This window comes from Rattus norvegicus, chromosome 17, assembly GCF_036323735.1.
Source record: "Rattus norvegicus strain BN/NHsdMcwi chromosome 17, GRCr8, whole genome shotgun sequence".
Taxonomy (NCBI): Eukaryota; Metazoa; Chordata; class Mammalia; order Rodentia; family Muridae; genus Rattus; species Rattus norvegicus.
In genome coordinates, this window is record NC_086035.1 from 77,749,752 (window position 1) to 77,771,467 (window position 21,716).

Below are 21,716 nucleotides of genomic sequence, written 5' to 3' on the forward strand. Positions count from 1 at the left end.
AAGAAATCGTGTTCTACCCAGGATGGTCAATCACTTGACACAGAGCTATGTGAGAAAATACACTATTGAACGATTTGATCCACGGTAGACAATGCAGCAACAGCATTCAATCCAATGTTGCTAACTGTGGCTTTCTAAGGATTATGAAGATGAGGGACGGGGGTAGGTAACAAGTTAAGGAATGAGTTTGGAACAAAGTAGTAGAGGCTTCAATGTCTCATCAAGGAGTTGGGGTTGCTTTTCCTTTCATGACCTCGTTTGCCAGTATAATTGTCCTTACCACCCTGTGTGTGCTTTTCTTTGTTTTACTTTTAGGATTAAGCATGAAAACATTGTGGCCTTGGAAGATATTTACGAAAGCCCGAACCACCTCTACCTGGTCATGCAACTGTAAGTACCTTGCTTGTTTGATGAGGGTTAAGGGTTATGAACCTCAGAACCTAACAAAGGAGTGCTGTGAACTGTGTGAGGCAAGAAGAGACGATAGTGATGCCTGTGGGGCACCAGAGAGCAAAGATGGTCCCCACAGTCCTCTTCAGACCTGAGGGGACCCATTCTGTATCTGTTGAGTCCTCACAATCGGGCTCCGTGCTACTATTGCCCTGTGTCTCTCTGGCTGTCTCATGCACCAGGGCCAAATGTTGTCTAAAGACACTTCAGTGGGCCCAGGACGAGGAACACTTTGCTCCCATCTCTCGGAGAGACTCCCACCCCTGTCTTCATTTCCAGGGACGCCGGGGGAGGCAAGCAGATGGCATCTGTGTCTCCCTCCTCTCCCTCTGTGCATAGATGTGTTCACTTGTGACTGAACTGGGGACTCATGACAGACACCAAGAAAGAATTACTGGAGTCAGATGGTGACATTGCCACCTCCTCCATGAGATTGCCCCTGGAATCTGCAAACACCTCCAGTTTCTCAGGAAGGGAAGAAATGAGACTATCAGATAGAGATGACTTATTTTGTTTTTAAGGTGAAATTATCTTTCTCGCTACATCACTTTAGTGTGTGATTGTCAGGAGCATTGAGTATTTATTGGAATTAAGTATTAGAAATCTCTCAGAATGTTAGGTCATCTCCATTACCTGAGTGGGTAAATGCTGGGACACCACGTTACTGAGTCCTGTGACTGAGAGGACTTGAGGTGAAGATCAAAATATAGACAATGAATTTAATTGTTGGTGGATGAGGGTCAGACTCTGAACTGCCAAAGACGTGCTTTGAAGAACTGATGGTTAGGCTAGGCCAACACATGCTTTGTCACCGGTTCTCTTCCTTATGGATAATTGAGTGACTTTGTCTCTTAGAGACCATTTTACTATTAAAAAAAAAACCTGCCCAATGGTTCATTTCTTTATTATTTCATTACTTTTAAAATATTTTCATACGTGATAGTGCTGTGGGTAGATAATTTAGAGTATCTCATTTGTACACATCTGTCTGATTTTTTTCTCACATCAACAGAAAGTTGGGCTAAGCAGCTGTTTTACTGCCTAGTTTAAAGTGGACTGTCCAGTGACCCAGGACCCAGGGATCTTTCTTAGTTCTGTGCCCTGTTGTTATATATATCTCACATTCCTGTTTTTCTTTCTTATCAAGTAATTATTCTCCCCAGATATAGAGACAGATGCTAAATACGCTTGTGACTTTGTTTCATGTAGTGTCTACTCCCTAAAGATATGAGTCTTCTTCAAATATTGATTGCCCAGTAGGAAGAATAGAACGTTTTGGTGATGAGCAAAAGTCCTATAAAATGTCAGCTGTGTGTTCAAGTGCAAGGCTTTCTTTTTTTGTTTTGGTAAGGCAAGATGAGTAATATCAGAGCCAGAACCCGAAGGTCTGTGTGTTTGCTTGTTTGTTTGTGTTTGTGTGTATAGAAATACGCCATGCATCACTTGAAGTAACCCAAGATGGAAACCTCAGCTTGCCACTGACTAGTGGGCAAATGACCTCGCTGGGGACCAGTTTCTACAATGGGCAAAAGAGAAGATGGCAATGTCCACTTTAGAGGTGGGATGGGGAACATGAGGGAAGTGACCAGGTCCTGGTTATTTGCAGTTCCCTTGTAGGCATCTGCATCAGTTCATCAGGATTCCCCTGCAGATGCTTTTCAGATGTCAACAAGATGAGGTCTGAATGGACCTCAGTTTTACTTCTCCAGACAGCCTGGCTGTGCGCTCACCAGCAGAAGCCGGTGGGGGCGGGGGTAGACATGGGAAAAGCCAAGTGTCTAGAGCAGATCTGATCTTAGACCGAAGCCTGGAGAGCCTGCGGTTAGCACCGATACTCTGCTTCTCAGCTGAGAGCATCCTCTCTTGCTTGCTGTCATAGAAAGCTTCATTAACACGGACCATATCTATGGAGATATCTTAGTACCTCCAAGAGGGTTTCTGCAGGAACAAATCACCTTTGGCTGCAGCACTGAATAGATTTGTAGGTAAATCAGCCACAAAATCCTGATCTAAACGTGATAGGTGTTTGAATTACCTAAAGAACAGAGCTATGACTCTGCACAGATGAGCAGTTTAGATATGCCGACAACAGCATGTTAACTTATCCCCGTTCACGTTTCTTTGGTTTGCATTAGTCCTTTAGAAGTCAATTTTATTGCAGTGTAAACCACACAGAATATATTGCATTTAATTAAACTGGACATCTCAGGGATCAACATAACACCACAATTTCTGACCCAACCCCCCAAAAGATTTCTTTGTGTCCCTTTCAACCCCTCCTTCACCAAACCATGATCCAATCAATGATTTAGCTTTCACTAGAGGTTTTTGGGTTTTTTTTTATATTCTAAGATATAGAAATGGAGTGATGTAGTATGTACTCATTTGTGTCTGGTTTGGTTCACTCATACGGATATCCTATATTCAGAGCCTTTGTTGAAGAAAACGTTAATTTTTCTCAATTGCTTTGGTAGCTTTGCCAAAAATCAATTGCCTGGATCAGTGAGATGGCTCAGTAGGTAAAGACCCTTGCTGCCAAGCCTGACAACTTGAGTTCAGACCTTGGGTCCCACATGGTGGAAAGAATGAATCAACCTGATGAAGTGTCTTCTGAACTCTACAAGTGTGCTAATGGCACACGTATTCCTCTCTCTCTCTCTCTCTCTCTCTCTCTCTCTCTCTTTCTCTCTCTCTGTCTCTCTCTCTCTGTCTCCCTTTGTCTTCGTCTCTGTCTCTGTCTCTCTCTGTCTCTCTGTCTCTGTCTCTCTCTCTGGCCCTCTGTCTATGTCTCTATAATATTTTAGTTATTTTAGATAAAATATTACTTGATCATGTTTCTGCACTCATCATCCTGTTTATGTATCTGTCCTTGTATCAATATTAGACAGCATCACAACTCTAAAGCACACCTTAGACTTAGGATAATGCTCTTTTACCATTTATTATTTTATAAAATAGCTTTGACACTCTTCAAATAGAGTGTTCATATAAACTTTTAAATCCAACTTTAGGAACTTTGTAGAAATCTTGTTTGGGATTGAAAGTAATCTAAATAAAGATTTGAGAACAATTGAATTAATTTGAGCTTTAACTCATAAGCACAGTCTATTTCTGCATTGGGTCATTTATTAGTCTAGGTCTATACAGTTTTCGGCATGTGGGCCTTTCATGTCTTTGCTCAGTTCAATATGAGATATTTCATTTTGTCAATCCTGTTGTGATAGGATGTTATTTCATTTCTCCAGTTGCTTGCTAGTGGGTAAAAATACGATGAGCTCTTATAAGTGATTCCCCATGGTAGTTCAAGTCGTTGTTTTATGTATTTGCTTTTAGCATTTTCTTCACTAATTCTTGTTAATTCCCAAAAGAATTTTATGTAGTAAAACTTTAATTGTCTAGTTTTAAATATCGAGTATGTCTTAAGGTAATATTACATGTCTTTGAGATAGCTTTGGTCATGTATTTTGGGAATTCAAATAAACAACTCCGTTCTTTCCTCTCTTCTAGTATCTAAGTTAAATGTTTTGTGACAGTTGACATGACAAAAAGAAAGAAAATTCACTGTCAGAAATCCCTCAATACATTGGAATACAGTACTAACAGAAGGACTTCGCCTTGCTCAGGGCGTTTTGTAGGCTCCGTGATTATTCATGTCATTGTACTGCTTGGTAGCTTTTGCTCCTGAGGTTGGTTGTATGGGTTCTGGGGTCTGGATCAGAGGAGAGTAGTTTTGTTCTTTTAGTTTTGGTTTGCTTGTTTGTGCTTGCTTTCATTTCTGACTCACCCGAAAGCCCTTGGTTTCTAAATATGTAGGATGTGCAATACAGCATTAGGGAGTACTGGATTTCATAATATTTGTGTCTGAGAGGGTTTGGTTTCCTAGGAAACATCTTCCTCAACACCGAGGCTTCTCAGCACCCTACACTCTATTGCTTTTCTAATTGCTATCCTGATTCCCAAGGTGGGGCATATTTGTCCTATGCTGCTATGGGAAAGATTAATGGGAGTGTTTACATTTTATTTAGGTTTGGGACAAATACATTTTTTTCACAGTACTATTTGGAGAACATTCTTCTATGGCTAGTAAGAGAGTGAGATCTCACTGATATTATTTATAGATGAGAAATCAGTTTAAGTTTCTCATCTATGTTTACTTGTGGATTACCAGTCCTGTACTTGTAAGTGATAGAAGCCCCTCCTTTCACCTTTCCCCCATCACATCGATGGTGGATTGAATAAACCGAAAGCTGATACAATGAAGTATGCATTTAAAGGGTCGTGTGTAAACCGCTCACCATGCATGGATAAGCACCTGTGATCATATTCCCCGAACCCACATAAGGCTAGATACAATAGCACACGTTTGTAATCCATGCGTTCCTACTTCAAGACGACCAATGGAGACAGGAGAATTCCAAAAAGCTTGTAGTCCAGCTAGTCTGGCATACACCTACCTCAAAAATGGAAAGTGAGAACTAAAACCAGAGTTTTCCTCTCATCCTGACACTTGCATCATGGTATGCACAGGCCCTTCCTTGCTCATGTGCACATGTACATAGACGCATACTTACACATACACTAAACAAAGAAAATAATACATTAGAAGTACTTTTGTAGGAAAGAAATAGATTGGATCGCTATTTTATTTTACCACCTTCTCAATAAGGCTTCAGGTTCCACACATGGGTACCACCCGGATCTCTCTTCTCAGCCTAGAACCTACTCAAGAGTCTCGTTTGCTGTGTAATAAGTACCATTTGGAATTCCCTCCAAATTTCCTCGTGTCTGTCTTGTCTCAGCAGCTGGCAGCTTCCTTCGAATTTTCAGGATTCAAAACCTACAATCATCCTCCACTCATATTCATATTTCTTACCCAGCAAACTCACCCACCCAGTGTCACCAACTACACAATATCACAGCTATTTCCTAGGCCCAAGGGACCTGTCTTTCTTTCCCCACCTTAGTGCTGCACTGCTGCTGTCTTAGCGTGCTAGCCAGGCTCTTGCCGAAGACTTCCACTGACTTCCTACATCCGTGTCCATTGTCTTTGTCTTTACAAAGAGAGTACAGCAGCCTCCAGAACTAAATCAGCCCTGACCCACTGAAAAGTCCCTGACCTCTTAGCCCACTTTTCTCTTGCTTTAATTCAACTGGATCCAGACCAGATTCTTTGATGTTCTTCAAGTGATCTGAGCTCACCACTAGTAGAGATCATCTATCTAGCTGTCTGTCTGTCTGTCTGTCTGTCTGTCTGTCTGTCTATCTATCTATCTATCTATCTATCTATCTATCTATCTATCTATCTATCCATCCATCCATCTATCTATCCATCCTTCCATCTGTCTGTCCATCATCTTTTATGCACACACATTACATGTGGAGGTCAGAAGACAACTTTCAGGAGTCAGCTCTCTTCTTCTACCCTGTAGGACCAAGGCTTTCAACCAGGTCACCAGGCTTGGTGGTGGAAAGCCTTTTACCAGCTGAGCCATCTTATTGGCCTTCCCTCAGATCTCTTGATGCTGTCATGGGAATGCAGGGGATGCTGGGATTTCTTCTAGACATTTTTAAATGTATTCCTCTAGCTCACTTGAATAAAGCTTTAGTTTCCTTCCTTACCTCCGACTGTAGCCAACTTTATGCCCTACCTCTTCCCCCAACATCATTTCTCTCTATAGCACTTTGCACCCTCAGCAAAGTTACCCTCTACTTTGTACCCCATGAGAACAGTACTTGTGTGCTGTGTGGAACACTTAATACATATTTGTTCTGTGCTCAGATTCCTCTTCAGATCATACAAGTCTTTCACTTTGTAAATATTTGTTCAAAGGCTGGACAGATGGCTCAATGGTTAAGAGCACTCTCGCTCTTCCAGAGGATCTGAGTTCTGTTCCTGGCACCCATATTGGGCAGCTCACAAATGCCTGTAACTCCAGCTTCAGGGGATCTAATGGCCTCTTCTGTCCTCTTCAGGTACCTGTAGCCATGTGCATATACCCCTCCATACATACAAACACATAGTTACAGAAAAAGAAATCATTAAAAATACATCTCTGTTCAATTTAAATCAAATAGAAAAGGAATGATGATTCCAAATATATCTGGTTTTCTTACTTAATCTTTACAACAAAGTTGAGAAGTATTATATTAAAAATTTACCTGGAGAAACTGAATTTGAATAATTTGATTAAGTCAGCAAATAACCCAATATGTACTCTTGGCCAGTGTAGTATAATGTTCTGGTAGTGCATTTGAAGCAAACAACCTTGTAGGTATTACTAATGTGAATAACTCATTTTACCTAGAAAACCTTATTAATTATGATTCAATAAATATTTTAAAAGCATAGAAAAAAGGTTATTTAATACTAGCACAGGAACTTACCCGAATAATCTCCTTCCATTCGCAATCACTCTGTTTTGTTTTCCTACGTGATTTGTAAAAATAATGACTATGGATGATTTTTTTGTCAATATGGTGATTGGATTTGTTATGGTTATTCTAGGTGAGACCCAAATATTTTAACATTGATTTCATTCCATGATAGCATTGAAATATGTACAATATAACCAATACCTGCTGAGATTGACAAACCTAGGAATTAAACACATACTGTTTGAAGCACATTCATTTGGTTCCCAAGCAGCCCAGGACATGAAAATATATGCAGTTTCCAGGAGGAAACGTGTTTTATCTACTGCGTTGGCTTGTATAGGTGTTTTGGGGGGGTAGGGTCACCAATGTTAACCTTCATGGGGATATATTACATTCATAATTCATACCCTATGTTCCCAAAAGTATTTTTAATTAGAATACATATTATCACTCTCAATGGAGAGCCTTCAGTATGTAAGTAGCCAAGCATAATAATGAAGGAAAAATGTGTTTCTGAATAGAATACCTCAATATATTTACATATAAATTACTGAAATCCTACCGTTAGTCACCACAGACAGTTAATTAAGAACCTAGTAGGACTGTAGTTTCTGTTCAGTATTAGGTGGAGTAGTTAATTTTATGGCATAAGACATAGATGAACCTCTTTAGCACCTCTCTATAGAGGGGCAGTGACCCACCATGACTGCTTCCTTTCAGAATTGTGCCCTGTGCTCTGAGAGGAAGCCTCCCTCCGTGAAGAGTGATTAAGAGTTAGACTGGGCTGAGAAGTGGGCTAAGAGGTCAGGACCTATGCTCCTGGGAGAAGAACCGAAGCATTATTAAGGAGCCTGTCAGGGACAGAGTCCAGTCTGTGAGTGGCTGAGCCTGTGTGAGGCTGAGTCTCTAAGATAGAGCCTAGAGGGACTCTATCTACAGGGGTTGGTCTGATAGCACCTTTGTCCGTTGGGGCTTTAACTTGCCGGGTTGGGGGAGTTGTGAGATATCTTGGTAGGAAATAACATCTGGAGACTCTGGCAGATGCTAGTTTGGTACTTCTGGCTACCGCTGCACATCCATCACTCTCCCTGGATTGATGAAATACTACTGGGATATAAAGGCTTAGAAGGTTGCAAAGACAAAACCACAAAATGGTCCAATGTAATCCTGAACAAGTGTTGTTAGGCTCAGCTCTATGACACTGCTGCTATACAGCCATGCTTTCTTTTATCTTTTTTAATTCAAGAATTTGTACCTATAATGTCTCTATTTTGTGATAGTCTGTTGTATTGTCCTATCTTTTACTGAAAGAGCATTGTTGAAGTCTCCTGTTGCTGAGCTGTTTCTCTGTTGGGTTCCACTGATGCTTGCCTCTCATATTTTAGGATCCCAGTGCTCACTCCTAGCTTGTTTATTTTTATTTTTATGCTGCATTAACCCCTTTGGGATATATACCACCATTGGTTAATTTGTTTCTTGTAGCAATTTTTAGCTTCCTGTCATCGTGCCTTAAATACATTTTTTTACTTTGAATACATTTTATAGTACTTTTATATATACCCTGTCCCCCACTTAACCCAATCCATGTGACAAATATCTTTGACTACAAATTAATGGTATCTCAAATTGTGTGCAGCTTTAAAATGGCATAACTCTTTATGGAGGCTGGTGTTCTGTGGACCACAATCACAGCCTTGTGTTAGGCAAATGTCGTACCACCAAGCTGCAACCCCCGTCCCCCAGAAAAGCTCGTTCCATTAGAGGAAACCCCCATGAACTTCCTAGAAGCAACATCTGACTTCTAGGTCTTGATTTTGAGAAGTCATAAAAGTGCATAAGGGGAAGAAATGGGCTTGGAATATAAAGCTTCAACCTCACGAATTTACTCACTTTGAAATCACACCAGTAATCTGCTTCGTGGACACATTCCTGTCATAACAAGAGTCAGGAGGCTCAGACTTGTAAAATGCGAAAATAAGGATGGAATCGTGGTGGCCGACTTTGTCATTTCCAGGTCCCTAGCAGACTGAAAACTTGGAGCTCATACAAAGAGCACCTGCATGGTGATAAATTCCAGGGCGTATTAGATTAGACATTCTGGTTTGAGATACTCCAGACTGACACTTCTTGTGACAACTTAATCAAAAGAGCAGAGCTCTGCCCTGACCCAACCAGTCTCCTCATGCTGTGCAGATTCAGCATGTGGGTTCCTACTGAGGCTGTTTCCTCGGAGCATCCCATTTCTAAAATGCTCAGCTCTGGCTTGTAAACCCTCTTTTTTCTGCTGAGCATCACACCTCACTGGATCTGCCACAGTACCACGCGGGCTTCTTAGTGCTCTTCGTCTGTCACACAGCCCCCTTCTGCACCCTAGAATTTCCATCTGGCTACCTTGTCACCCTCCTTGGAAGCTGTCTACTCTGTCAGGCATTCCCTGTAATTATAGAATTGTATCATCAGCAAGAAAGGTGATTTTTGTGTGCTGTAATCACCCCTGTAGACTGTAATCCCAGAGAGCTGGTCTCAGAGAAACCATCTCTTTCCTGAAATTCTGCAACCTTTATCTGCACTTATCATTATGTATCATTTCATTCATTCACTCACTAATTCACTCACTCACTCACTCAAGAAGTATTTAAGCAGCTCCTGTCATATGCCTGGTATTATTATTGGGAGTCGTGTAAGTGTTTCTGCTCAGATGAAGTAGTATCCTGGGACTCAGAAGCCCAGGAACCATACAGCTTTGATGGGAGAAAGTATTCCAGTGGAAGGTCATCCTGGGACTCAGGGACCCAGGATCCACACAGCTCTGAGGTGGGACAGTGAACCAGTAGAAGGGCATCTGAGATACAGGAGTTCAGAGACTGCATGCACAGTTCTGAGAGGAAGTCTCTTCAGCAGAGGCATTGCAGCTCCCAGGGGAGCTTATCTCCAGCTGAGCTGGGGAGCTCAGGGGCCTCAGCTCTGCTCTTTCTCTTCTTCTTCTTTTCTTGCTTCTTTTCTTCTTGGTTTCTTCCAATGAGAGAGTCACACCAGACAGGAAACCTCATAAAAAAGATTTATTGGAGGGTTCAGTGTATGGAAGGATGAATCCAGGGATGGCTGCCCTCTACTCCCAGGAATGGGCAGCAGGGACTAGACAAAGGGGCAGTGCTTAAGTAGGACTTCTGAGAATGAGGAGCTTCTCAGGGCAGAGATTTCCACAGTGAGGATTGGTGGGATTTCAAGTCCCAAGTTTCGGGAGCTCAAGGATTTTCCTGTTCAAAGATTGGTGGGTTTCTGTCAGGGATTGGTAGGTTTTCATGGGAAGCTCAGATTGGTGGGTTTTTCTGCTCAGAAATTGATGGGTTTTTTTTCACTCCCCCTTCCTGCACCAGGTCATGGGTTAGGGTGGGAAGTCCTTCCTGGCTTTTGCTGAGGTGCCATCTCTGTGGAGCTGCTGGGATGTGGGTGGGACTGGAGAGGAGGTTCTGCCACTATGGACAGCTCCTATGGGACAGCTCCTGCAGTGTTTTACCAAGGTTGTAGCTGAGGCAAGAAAGAACGTGTAGCCACCATGGACAGCTCTTGAGGGGCAGCTCCCGCTGAGGCAGGAAAGGAGACAGGGTACCTTGGACAGCTCCTGCTGTGGCTGCAGGCTGAGGAGACTTCCTGGTGCAGTCATTTTGACAGGAGCCACCATTTTGACCAGAGCTGCCATTTTGACCGGACCACAGGAGCCGCCATTTTGGACAGTTCCTGTTGACATTTTACAGCTGCGTTCCGAAAACTCTTAATAATTTTAACCTTTGCATTTCTGTCCTAAAGTGAAGTCAGATTTGGCAATGGAGCTTATGTTGCAAGGAGCTGGATACAAGCACATGCGGAGCTTGGGTCAATTGGGTCATCTATTTTAATTACTTTTCTGTGGCTGTGATAAAATGCATGACCAAAAGCGACTTAAGGGAGAGAAAGGACATGTTTTAGCTTACAACATCCAACAAACCTATGTAGAATGGCACCCCAGGTGTATACAACAGACCATTCAAGTATTACAAAAGTAAAGGGACATGCCATCAAATGACAATTAAACCACATGAAAAGAAGGATAAATCTTTATGGCCTGCTCTTGGACAAGGAGTCTACATCCCTTCTTCCAATAGTTAGATTCTAATTAGCAGTAGATATACATGTTTATAGGTCATGATGTGAGTTTTCTCAGTGCATGGATAAAATGTAATGGTCACGTTAAGGTTGCTGGAAAAAAATCTATAATCTTAAACATTTATTGCTTCCTTGTTTTGAGAATATTCAAAAGCCAGTCTAAGAGCACCAGTGGAAGGGGAAGCCCTTGGTCCTGCTAAGACTGAACCCCCAGTGAACGTGATTGTTGGGGGGAGGGCAGTAATGGGGGGAGGATGGGGAGGGGAACACTAATATAGAAGGGGAGGGGGAGGGGTTAGGGGGATGTTGGCCCGGAAACCGGGAAAGGGAATAATAATCGAAATGTAAATAAATACTCAAGTTAATAAAGAAAAATAAATAAATAAATAAAAAGCCAGTCTAGTAGCTATATTTTGAAATTAATGGTTAACTTTTGTCAACCTTAATTAGAAGTCATTTCTCCTATGTGATTGCACCCCCATATCCTTCAACTATCCCGTCCTTCCCTTGATACCCTCCCCCACTCTAATAAGCACACTTCCACTCCTTATTTCTGTGATTTTAACATCTCAAGCATCCCCACATGAACAAGAACATGCAGTTTTACCTTTCTGTGCCTGACTAATTTTGCTAAACAAATTGTCCTTCACGCTTAGCCATGTTGGTGCCTTCAGTGTCCATGGAGACAACCACATTGTGACTTTCTGAGCTACTCTTGCTTTAAGACTCTGTATGAAGTAACATGGCCTCACAACCTCTTCCTCACACAGTGCCCCAGGACAGCTCTGGCTCTCTAATTCTCCACCTTTCACATCTGCCTTCAGTCTCATTAATGGCTTCCCAGTGGCCTTTTCTGATGCTTATTGAGAACTGTATCCCTGTCCCTGCCCACAGTCCTCTTAATACCTTTTAGAGCATGCACCCCTGTGGTTACTCTCCTGGCAGTCTCTTTTTGTCTTAACCTGATACATCTACCTTGCAAATGCAGAATCATATACCAGTGCCCTGCCTGTACTCTTCAAAGCTAGCTTGCTAGGATCCTGTGGAAAAGTCTGCACACTGAGAATTAGGCTTAGCCACCCTGTGGTTTTGACCTCATTGCCTGTGCTTACATACTTCCCCTGTTTTCCTGTGTTCCGTTTTCCCTAAACATGCATTGCCCTTTGTAAGCTTCCTTCTTGAAGACAAAAAACAAACAAACAAACAACAAAACTGTATGTTAAACTGGTGTCAGACCTTAGAACCAAATCCCTTATTTTATGTTTATAAGTGCTTTGACTACATGTATTTTTATCGTGTGTGTGTGTGTGTGTGTGTGTGTGTGTGTGTGTGTGCTCGCGCGCGCACGCGCACGTGCGCCAGAAGAGGGCATCAGATGTGACGGAAGTACAGATGTAACCATGTACACAGCCATGCGGGTGATGGGAATCAAATTCAGGTCCTCTGGAAGAACAGCCAGTGCTCTTAATTGCCAAGCTATCTCTCTAGCCCCACAGTTGGAAATTCTTATTTATGGTGTTATATTAAGTGATATAAATAGCAGTATTTATAGTTAGTAACCATCTGCAGTCACTGATTGAAACTAAGTCTTAAAACACATCCCTCTAAAAGAAACAGAACACATCAAATGATAAGAGCTCAAGACAGTGTGAAAGTTTTCAAACATCTATACTTGTACTCTGGAATATCTCCGTCTGGGGAAAATATCTTGGTGGAGTTCTATTTTTTATTGGCTGATTTTATATCTGTCTAACCAAGAGAAAAGACTAAGAAGTATGATTGTATAGCATCCAACTTTAAGAAAGCATATGAAGGTCACTAATGGGTACAGTTTATCTTTCAAGGTTTATTAAGTATCAGAGAAAAGTATCTTTTTAAGTATCAAAGAAAAGTAGCAAATAATATCATGCCCACCTACTTTATATGGCCAAATCAGTAGAATACTTTCCCTGAGTGTGATTGACCCCAGACAGCCAGACATGGGCATGTGGGAAAATAGATCTCTAGGACCTGATAGACAGCCAGCCTCACCTACTTAGTGAGCTCCAGGCCACTGAGCAGTATACAGTTCCTGAGGTCCACACACATGTACAGGTACACATTTGTGCACACCTACCCACACCAGCAGTAGTTACAAAAACATTTGGGCTAAATTATTTATATATTTTGGTTGAAATTTTACAAATTAGAACTTGGGTATGCTGACAGATGCCCATAAGCCCAGCACTCCCAAACTTGTGGCAAGAGAAAGGCCAGTTTGAGGCCAACTTGCCCTATATTGTTTCAAAAAGAGAAAAAAGAAAGGTTACAATTTAGCAATTTTGAATTTACCCATTTTTTTCAGAATGTGCTATGAACTTACCAGCTATTACAACAAGTATAGGAAAAGTATTTTCCAAATTAAAGATACTAAGGTTTGTAGAAAATAATAATTTGAGAGTGTAGACAGTTTGAAACTCAGAAGTCATATAAAATGTGACTGGCAAAGATTGTAGATAATATTTTAAATGCATAAAAATAACAAATTCAAGGACCCCCATTGAAGGAATCAGAAAAAGAACTGGAAGAGCTTGAAGGGGCTCGAGACCCCAAAAGTACAACAATGTCAAGCAACCAGAGCTTCCAGGGACTAAGCCACTACCTAAAGACTATACATGGACTGACCCTGGACTCTGACCTCATAGGTAGCAATGAATATCCTAGTAAGAGCACCAGTGGAAGGGGAAGCCCTGGGTCCTGCTAAGACTGAACCCCCAGTGAACTAGACTGTGGGGGGGAGGGCGGCAATGGGGGGAGGGTTGGGAGGGGAACACCCATAAGGAAGGGGAGGGGGGAGGGGAATGTTTGCCCGGAAACCGGGAAAGGGAATAACACTCGAAATGTATATAAGAAATACTCAAGTTAATAAAAAAAAATAGCAAATTCATATTGGAAAGAGCAGTTTCCTTAGACAGGCTACAGAAGCAGATATTGTTTTAAAGTAATAAAAACATGCAAATTGTGTCAAGATGAATTATTCTGCTTTTGTGGTTTCCTGATAGGCAATTTATAGAAAGAAGTTAAAATGCTTTTTGGCTTTAATATACTTTGTTATAAAGTATTTAACTTATTTGAAATAGTTTATGATTTTTTTTAAAATTTTGGGGTCCTGGGAATTGAATCATGTAAGACCTAGGAAATGTTAGGAAAAGGAAACCACACACTAGGAATAGGTTGAGTTATATACACAGCCTTCTGATACCCCTTTTTTCTGCGTTTGGTTTTTATTGCTGTCCTTTTGTTTAATTTTAAAGTATTGGTTTCGTGTGTGCGTGCTGACATGTGTGTAATAGAGAGAGAGCACACTCTGTGGACTGTAAGATATTCTAAATAGAAATAGGAGTCATATAGCTTCTGGGACGCCATCTGCATAATGTTTTCTCCAAGGGCCCCTTCAGAGTTAACACTTGCTTCCAAAAGATTAAAACCATCCTTACTGCTAACTCTGTCATACTGCACTGTGACCTTTGCATTTTGCAAGTGCTTGGGAACACAAGGCATGGCTGAGGTCCAGTGTGCCTTGTATAGGTCCTGGTGCTAAGGGACTGTCCCTCTCACCTCTGGGATTGCTGTGGGGTTCATTAATCAGTTTGTTCTAACATCTGCTTTCCTGAGACGAACAGCTTAACTGATAGTAGAGCCCCTCACAGAGAGCCCGAGCTCCTCATCAGCAATTTCCGGGAATAGCTCTTCTGTCGCTGAATTATGCATATTTTTATTCAGAAAAGCCACCCCAGGCTGCCTCACTGGTGATTCACTGTTCCCCCTGCTCTCAGTCACCGGGCTTGGCAGAGAGTAGATGGCACAGTGGAACAGGGACCAAGTTATGAAAGATGAAGGGTACGCAGGCAGGCACTCGGCGATGGATTGACTCGGACTTTCAGAACAGATGAGTGAACCACAGTGGAAGTTAAGACTCTGCAGGAGGTTCTGCAGAGATTAGAAGATCGGGCCGGACTCTGCCTGGCAGGCATCTGCCCTTCAAGTACATCTTGTTCCGTCCCATCATCTTCCAACTGTCGCTGTGCCTCTGTGTGTGCCTGGAGAGCCAGTCCTTTCACCGTGCTCGTGAGGAACTGGAAGAACTGCATTTTTCTGAGCCTTGCAGCATAGCACTGAGCTGTGGAACAGGCAGACACCTCCGTTGTTTGGCTCTAAGCTTTTTGTTAGCCTATCTGGAAGTGTCTTTGACATGCTGGGCGTTATGACATCTATGTCTTAGGTGCAGTTAAATATGTTATGTCAGGATAAGCCTTTGTGTGTGCAGATCTGGGATAATTATAAAGATTTGGTTCTAAGGAGTACCCAGCTTATTGTTGCACGGGGTACACTCTAAATTTGCGTTTTGAAAGAAAGTTAAGTGTTCACTCGTAGGCCTCTATGGTCAGAAAGAGGAATGTATAAAAAACTGGTAGGGACTGATTCTTTGAATAGTTATTGGATGTTTGGAGTGGGGCAAGAACTTATATTATTTTTACATGTAACTTTTGTGTGTGTGTGTAGGTGTGTGTGTGTGTGTGTGTGTGTGTGTGTGTGTGTGTGTGTGTGTGTGTTTATGTATGTGTACTGGCTGGTTTTCTGTGTCAATTCGATACAAGCTGGAGTTGTCACAGAGAAAGGAGCCTCCCTTGAGGAAATGCCTCCTTGAGATCCAGCTATAAGGCATTTTCTCAATTTGTGATCGAGGGGGGAGGACCCAGCCCATTGTGGGTGGTGCTGTCCCTGGGCTGGTGGTCTTGGGTTCTATAAGAAGCAAGCTGAGCAAGCCAGGGGGAGCAAGCCAGTAAGTAACATCCCTCCATGGTCTCTGCATCAGCCCCTGCTTCCTGACCTGCTTGAGTTCCAGTCCTGACTTCCTTTGGTGATGAAATAGCAATGTGGAAGTGTGAGCTGAATAAACCCTCTCCTCCCCAACTTGCTTCTTGGTCCTGATGTTTGTGCAGGAATAGAAACCCTAAGACAGTTTGTTTATATTCATGTGCAAACATGTACAATAGAATGCATGCTTATGCTTGCCACATACATGTAGAATTGAGAAGACAAACTCAGGCACCTTCTACCTCTTGATGAGAAGGGGTCTCCCATTGGCCTGGAACGTCACCATGTAATCTAAAGTAGCTGTCTTGTAAGCTTCCAGGGTTCTGCCTGTTTCCCCCTCCCGTCTCCCGTCACTGAGATTACAAGGATATGCCCTCCACACGCCAAGCATAGCTTTTTACATAAGCTCTGGGAATTAGAGTTGGGTCCTTACACTCGCATGATGAGTGTTTTACTGGCAAAGTCATCTCCCTGGTCCTTGAACTTTTTCCAAACCTCATTAAGTGATATATGGGGCCGAAGAGATGGCCCAGTGGGTAAGATTGTTTGCTATGCACCACCGTAAAAATTGAGCGTGGCCACACTGAGTGTGCCTGAAGCTCCAAGGGGGTATGGAGGCAGGCTGATCCTGCAGGCCTCACTGGCCGGCCAGCCAAACTAGCCAAGATGGCGGGCTTCAGGTTCAAGACAGGGTAAAGAATGATAGAAAGAGACCCATGACATCCTCCTTGGACCTCTACCTGTGTGCACACAGGCATCCACACCCATACACACACATGAGCACCCACCACACACATACTTATAAGGAAGATAGAAAAATTGGGTATGTAAAAATGTTCCCTTTGGGGTTTTTCTGAGTCGTGGTTTCATTGTGCGAATATGGTTCCAGGTCTAGAGGAGCCCGTGGTCCTCTCCTGCAGACGGCATCTGTCATCGCTAACCTCCAACAGGAGCCACATTGCTACCGTCAGTAATTCTTACAGCAACGAGAATCAATTATCGCCCTGACCAAAAATAATTCGTCTTGCTGGCATAATCAGAACATAAGTCTTCCTCTGTAAGGTGGGACGGAGGAAGAGATGTGGTTCCCCTGATGCTCCATGCCACCTATAAATAGGAGGCCTGGGCTGGTCCCTTCTCAGAAAGGATTCATTTTTAATATCAGCCTTCATGCTGAGCCCTTAATGACTTGGGTCTTTAATTATCTCCCTGAGCACTTTATGTTGATTGAATATGAACCATTCTCTTGGATTTATTGATTCTAGGCTCTGAGAAACGTTTCACTGTGTGTTTTGACAAGGTCCCTTTTTAACACATGTTTATTGTGAGGTGCCCCCAAAGACTGTGTCAGAAATATGTGTCTCTGCCTTCTCTCAATTGGATTTTGTACCTGTGGTGGGATAAAGATGCTATTGGTTGCATTGTTACTTTAACACGCGAACGCAGAGTCTGTGCTCTTATGAGTGCTTCATTTCGTGTTGCTACGGAGTGGTTGAGGGAAGGGTATGAGTCTCCTAAATCCACCAGATTATAGTGTCTCATGAAAACATGACCACTGAGGGAAGCCTGTGGCATATGTGTGTGTCCAGCTTAGGAGCATTAAGGTGATAAGACATAGGATTTATTCGAAGATAAGAAGCACCATGTGTTCTATCTAAGCCTGAGAACCAGTGACCAAGATATAAGGCCATTTCCCTCATTTCTGGAGACAAATCTATGCCAAGGACGTTGATCTTGACAGTCCCTTATCAAAGTTCCAATATCAGGAACTTTCTTTCCATTGATGAGTGTTGTCACTCCAACAAATTCTACTTTCTCGCTAAGGGGCTCCATGTTCTTCCCTTCCAACCTCTCAAGACCACAACTTATGAGGTAAGAACGGTGTTTGCATCTCTGTGGTTGGCAGGCCTCATAAGGGGCATACGTACCATGGATGAATGATCTGCAAACGCAAGTCTCTGATTTTGAAAGCAGTTGAGAATAGATAATCCCTGCTCACAAGAAATGCATGTGACGGTCGCAAACGACAAGCCTAATTCAGGCTCTGCCTCCATGGCATGTTAAGGTTCTCAGTTTGTTTTGCAAGTTCAGGGAATGTCACTTGGCAGCATGAGCCACTGAATTTTACATATTCGCTCTTTAGTCCCTTCTCCAGCTGAAGTCTCTCATGATCACTTAGCGGATCCGCTGGTATTGCCTGTGAATCCAAGGACCAAACTCTATTAGATGTGAACTGGATATAAAGAGTACCTGGGAACACAAGCTACCGTCATCCAAAAAAATTTAAACATCAGAAAGAGAAGCAGAGCAGAGTAATTACTAATTATTAATCCCTGATCAGCTATGGGAAGAGGGTGCATAGAACAAGAAGGATTTGGAGAATAGCAGCTTGGTAGAGTGTGGGAATCTTAATTTAACTAGCTTGTTCCTGCTACTAGGCATCTCGTGGTGTATTGAGGGAGTGGGAGCACACAGGTAGGAGTAGAGCTCCCTGGTAGCACTTAGCTTCACAAAGGTGGAGGGTGGGGCAGATCCTGCCAGAACTTCAAATCCCTTTAATTTCCTAATTCTGTACAGCTTTTTGCTAACAGTGTCTCCAGAATGAGTTCTATTATCTACAGCTTCTCTGAAGGCTGTTTATGCTACAGGGAACAGAAGCCCCAAATTCCCTCTCAGCAGCTTAGAAAGAGGCTATGCTAGCTCCCGGTGTGCCAGCTGCCTCGGGTTTGGATGAAGCCTAGAGTTTATGGCCTCAACAGTTACCTGCACTGTGTCTGTAGTCCATTAGTTTGTTTCCCTGGCAACTGGCTTTGAGTCTCTCCTCCTTTTCACCCCTCCCCTCTCGATAATTACTTATTCTCCATTAATCCATCAAATATACCCATTCACTAAACATAGTCTACTCTCCAGTAACTTGTTTTTCCTTTTGGCAGTACACCCTGCTTCCTAAGTTTCTTTCTTTCATCCCTTGCCCCCAATTTAAAGACCATTTGAATAGAGAACTCATTTGAAACACATTGAAAGGGCTTGTTTTCACAAAAGATTAGATATTAAGAACAAGTTTGAATGGAGACTATAATTTACAACTGAAAATGCTTCTGTGCACAGTTTATTATTAAGGGAGAAACGAAATGTGGCTCCCAATTGGTGAGTTACCTTCCAGGCTCCATTCTGGGTCAAGGTTCACCATGACAAAGTTTATACAAAGGAAGCTAGATATTGGCATATGCAGGCCTCTCTACTGCACGTGGGAATGGATGGTTGTTTTACGATTTGGTTATGACCATTCCACAATCAGATAATTGGAGTTCTCGGCTCTGAGGATGTTCAGTTTTCTCTGCTATTCATGGAGACCTCTTAGTGTCTCATAAGCTTTGACCTCATGTATGTCTCACATGAATACACTCCCCCCCCCTCTGCCCTCCATCTCTCCTCCCTCCCCCTGCCCAATTCCTCTACTGCCCCTGCCCTTTCTTAGAAATCAGGTTTCTATTGCAGGCCGGGCTGGATTCAATGTAGCCCAGATTGACCTTGCACCTGTGATCCTCCTACATTAACTTTCTAAGTGCTTGGAGAAGTGTGTGCAGCTAAGTCCTGCTATGAACCCAATGGCACGACAATTTGCAACAGCAAAACATAGCTCTCATGTGTTCGGTACTTACCATGGCTTGTATTCTTCATGCATCAACTCATATCTCTGTCTGTAACTAAAACAGACTCAAGTCAAACACCGCACTGGCAGCTAGTCAACACTGTTGTTTCTTAAAACTATAGCACCCCTAGAACCCAGTGTCTCCCCCTGAGACAACAAAGAGGCCACCTGGACACCTTCCTTTCTCTTCTCTTGAGTATAAAAGTCTGACTTTACAGAAATGCACGAAAGATCCAAAGTAGTAGGTGACCCTCCAGAGACTGGACCGAACATGACACAGCACGGTCTGAGAAGCCAAGAGGAAGGCAGTCTCTAAGGACCCAGCACCTGAGCCACTCTAGATGGGGATGATAAAACATGTCAAGGAATGTCCAGATGGGCCAACAACTAAGGATATTGAAGACTAACCCAACAACCTGAGTGCAGCGTCCAGAACCTACACAGAAGAGGACCAACTATCAGAGTTCTCCACAAGCACAGCATGGTGTGTGTGTGTGTGTGTGTGTGTGTGTGTGTGTGTGTGCGCGCGCGCGCGTGTGTGTGTGTGTGTGCGCACGCGCGTGCGCGCGCACGCGTGCCTGCGTGCATGCATGTGCATGTACATGCCCTCTTATGGAATTAATTAATGTGATGATATATTTCTAGGACTTGATCTGTTTGTATGTTAATAGTCAATATGTATAACATGTCCATTCTGTGAATAAAATGAGGGCCAGGAAGAATAGGAAAACATAAATTCTCCAGAGTTCCTGTCTCCTGATGGAAATGCTGATCTTGCCAAAAGCAGTGACTGCAAGTGACACTGATGGCATTGCAGCCGTGGGAAACACCTCTGGCCTTCCTGTTGAGTTAAATTTGGACCTCACAATTGACATAGTGTAGTAGTGTTACCTTCCGTTCCAAAGAGGGATGATGACGTCTGGAAAGGTTTCTGTTTTATTCACTATTTCTTTTAAAGGGGAGATATTTATACCAAAGGGCTGAAGCATTTTCCCTCTGTCACCTGACTTTTCCAGCAAGGTCCCTTTCTGATTGAATGCATCAGTCCTTGTATTTTACCTCCATAACTTGGTCTGTATCTTGATGTAGCTGCAGAAACAGCACTTTAATAGTCCAATTACAGAATGTCACCTGTTTCATAAACACAGACCTATTGCTATTAGCAAGTTGTGCAATGTGCAATGTATGATATTGAAGCTAGAGAGACATCAGAAGAGAAAATTAGAAAGATCCTGTCCAGTTAACTAAGTTTAAGAACATACATGCACAGTAGGCTTTCTCTTAGTCCTGCTAGAAACTGTCACAGACATATGCCCAGATGTGCCCCAGTCTTCTGGGTAATGTTAATTCCAGTAAGATTTACTGGTACACTCAGCATGTTCTATAAGTGAACAAACCATCATATGAGCCTTTCAGTCGACCTGTAGCACCTCAGAACTGAAGTGTTAAAACTATGTTGCTGAAATGTGTGAGGTCATGCGGCAGACAGGGAATGACGGAGTCTCCTCAGATCTGTTGGACAGGAGAGGCTTCTGAAGAGGAGATCATAAACCCCCATCCTCTCATAGATGTGGTATACACTGTGACTGGGGTGGAGGAAACCTGACACTCCTGCCTCAGCCTGGTGAGTTGACCATCAACATCGATAAGTCATGTTCCTAGGATATACCTAGGTGTTATGTGACTTCAGTTGCCTCTCTCTCAATGACTTCAGACCTTTGCCTAATCAAGATGGCAAAAAAAGTATAAGGCGGTCCCAAATGATTCCTGATCCGTCCTTCTCAAAGCTACCGAGGTCATGCTGAACAAGGGCAATCTGATGAACTGTCACAGGCAAGATGAGCCTGGGGAGACATGATGACGAGATGTATGTGGCCTCCTAGAGGGAAGGTACTCTGGGATAGGGTGGTAATGGAACTGGGTGAAGAATGCATGAGAATCTGTATTTGTCCTTTGTATGCAGTGATAAAGATTATTTTAAATAAAGTTTGCTTTAAAATAGATGGCCTCCAATTTAGAGGGTTTATGCAAGAGTCAACAGGAGTCGTCTTGGGAGGTGGGGTGGTAGTGATCTATATTTTCTTTTCTGTGCATTTATCTGTATACAAGTGCTAGGTCTCACCCATCTGGTTTTTAAAGGCTTGGAGCGTTTCTCAAGAGTTAGGTTGGTGAACTAAAGATGCAGCTGCTGTGTTCTGCACTTGACCCTCTTCCTCTTGCCTTCACCTCGTACATTTGC

General features: G+C 42.8%; 1 protein-coding gene across 4 annotated transcripts in view; it reads left to right on the plus strand.

Moving 5' to 3' along the window:
* The window catches only part of Camk1d (calcium/calmodulin-dependent protein kinase ID), a 400,828-nt gene that overhangs the window by 258,561 nt on the left and 120,551 nt on the right, over positions 1 to 21,716 (plus strand). For all 4 annotated transcript variants that reach the window (XM_039095777.2, XM_039095778.2, NM_001107365.1 and 1 more), the window contains 1 exon segment: positions 316 to 390. In XM_039095777.2, coding sequence (XP_038951705.1) covers positions 316 to 390 — 75 coding nt within the window.